General features: G+C 49.3%; 1 protein-coding gene across 1 annotated transcript; it reads left to right on the plus strand.

The window, feature by feature from the left end:
- Positions 1 to 95: 95 nt before the first annotated feature.
- Positions 96 to 524, plus strand: TM35_001471010 (uncharacterized protein; the record flags this gene model as incomplete). Its single annotated transcript, XM_029031906.1, has 1 exon — positions 96 to 524. A coding segment is annotated over one exon (429 nt), but the record flags the coding sequence as incomplete, so codon positions are not given.
- Position 525: the final 1 nt, after the last annotated feature.

A 525-nucleotide genomic window follows, 5' to 3' on the forward strand; every position in this document is an offset into this window, starting at 1 on the left:
CAGCTCCTGAAAATCAAGGTCGACGTGGAGATAATGGTATTTCTGTTGCTCCTGGCGGAACTGCTGAAACGGGTGACGCTGCTCTTCGTGGTCAAGTGGGTGGGACGGGCTCTTCCGGTTCTTCTGCTGGTGCTTCTGGTACTGGACATAATCTAGCACCTGCTGAATCTGATGAACCTACTCCAGATAACGCTGAGACAGTTGCTGCACGTGAAGTGCGAAATGAAGGGGACGGCATCAATGCAGCGGGTGGAAATGCGGCTAACCAAGGAAGTGGAGCACCACAAGTTTCTTCTTCTTCCAACAACTCAGACACAGGGAGTGCCGGAGCTGCGGATAATGAAACAACTGAAAACGGCACTTCATCTGCTGAGAGTGCATCAACAAATACCCAAGAAGGTGATGTGAGAAATACAGAAACAACTAACTCCACCACCACCACCACCACCACAACAACAACAACAACAACAACAACAACACTTCCTCCTGAACTCACAAACAACAAGAAGGGTTATGCAGACAGCA

This window comes from Trypanosoma theileri, assembly GCF_002087225.1.
Source record: "Trypanosoma theileri isolate Edinburgh chromosome Unknown TM35_Tth_147_V1, whole genome shotgun sequence".
NCBI classification, from domain to species: domain Eukaryota; phylum Euglenozoa; class Kinetoplastea; order Trypanosomatida; family Trypanosomatidae; genus Trypanosoma; species Trypanosoma theileri.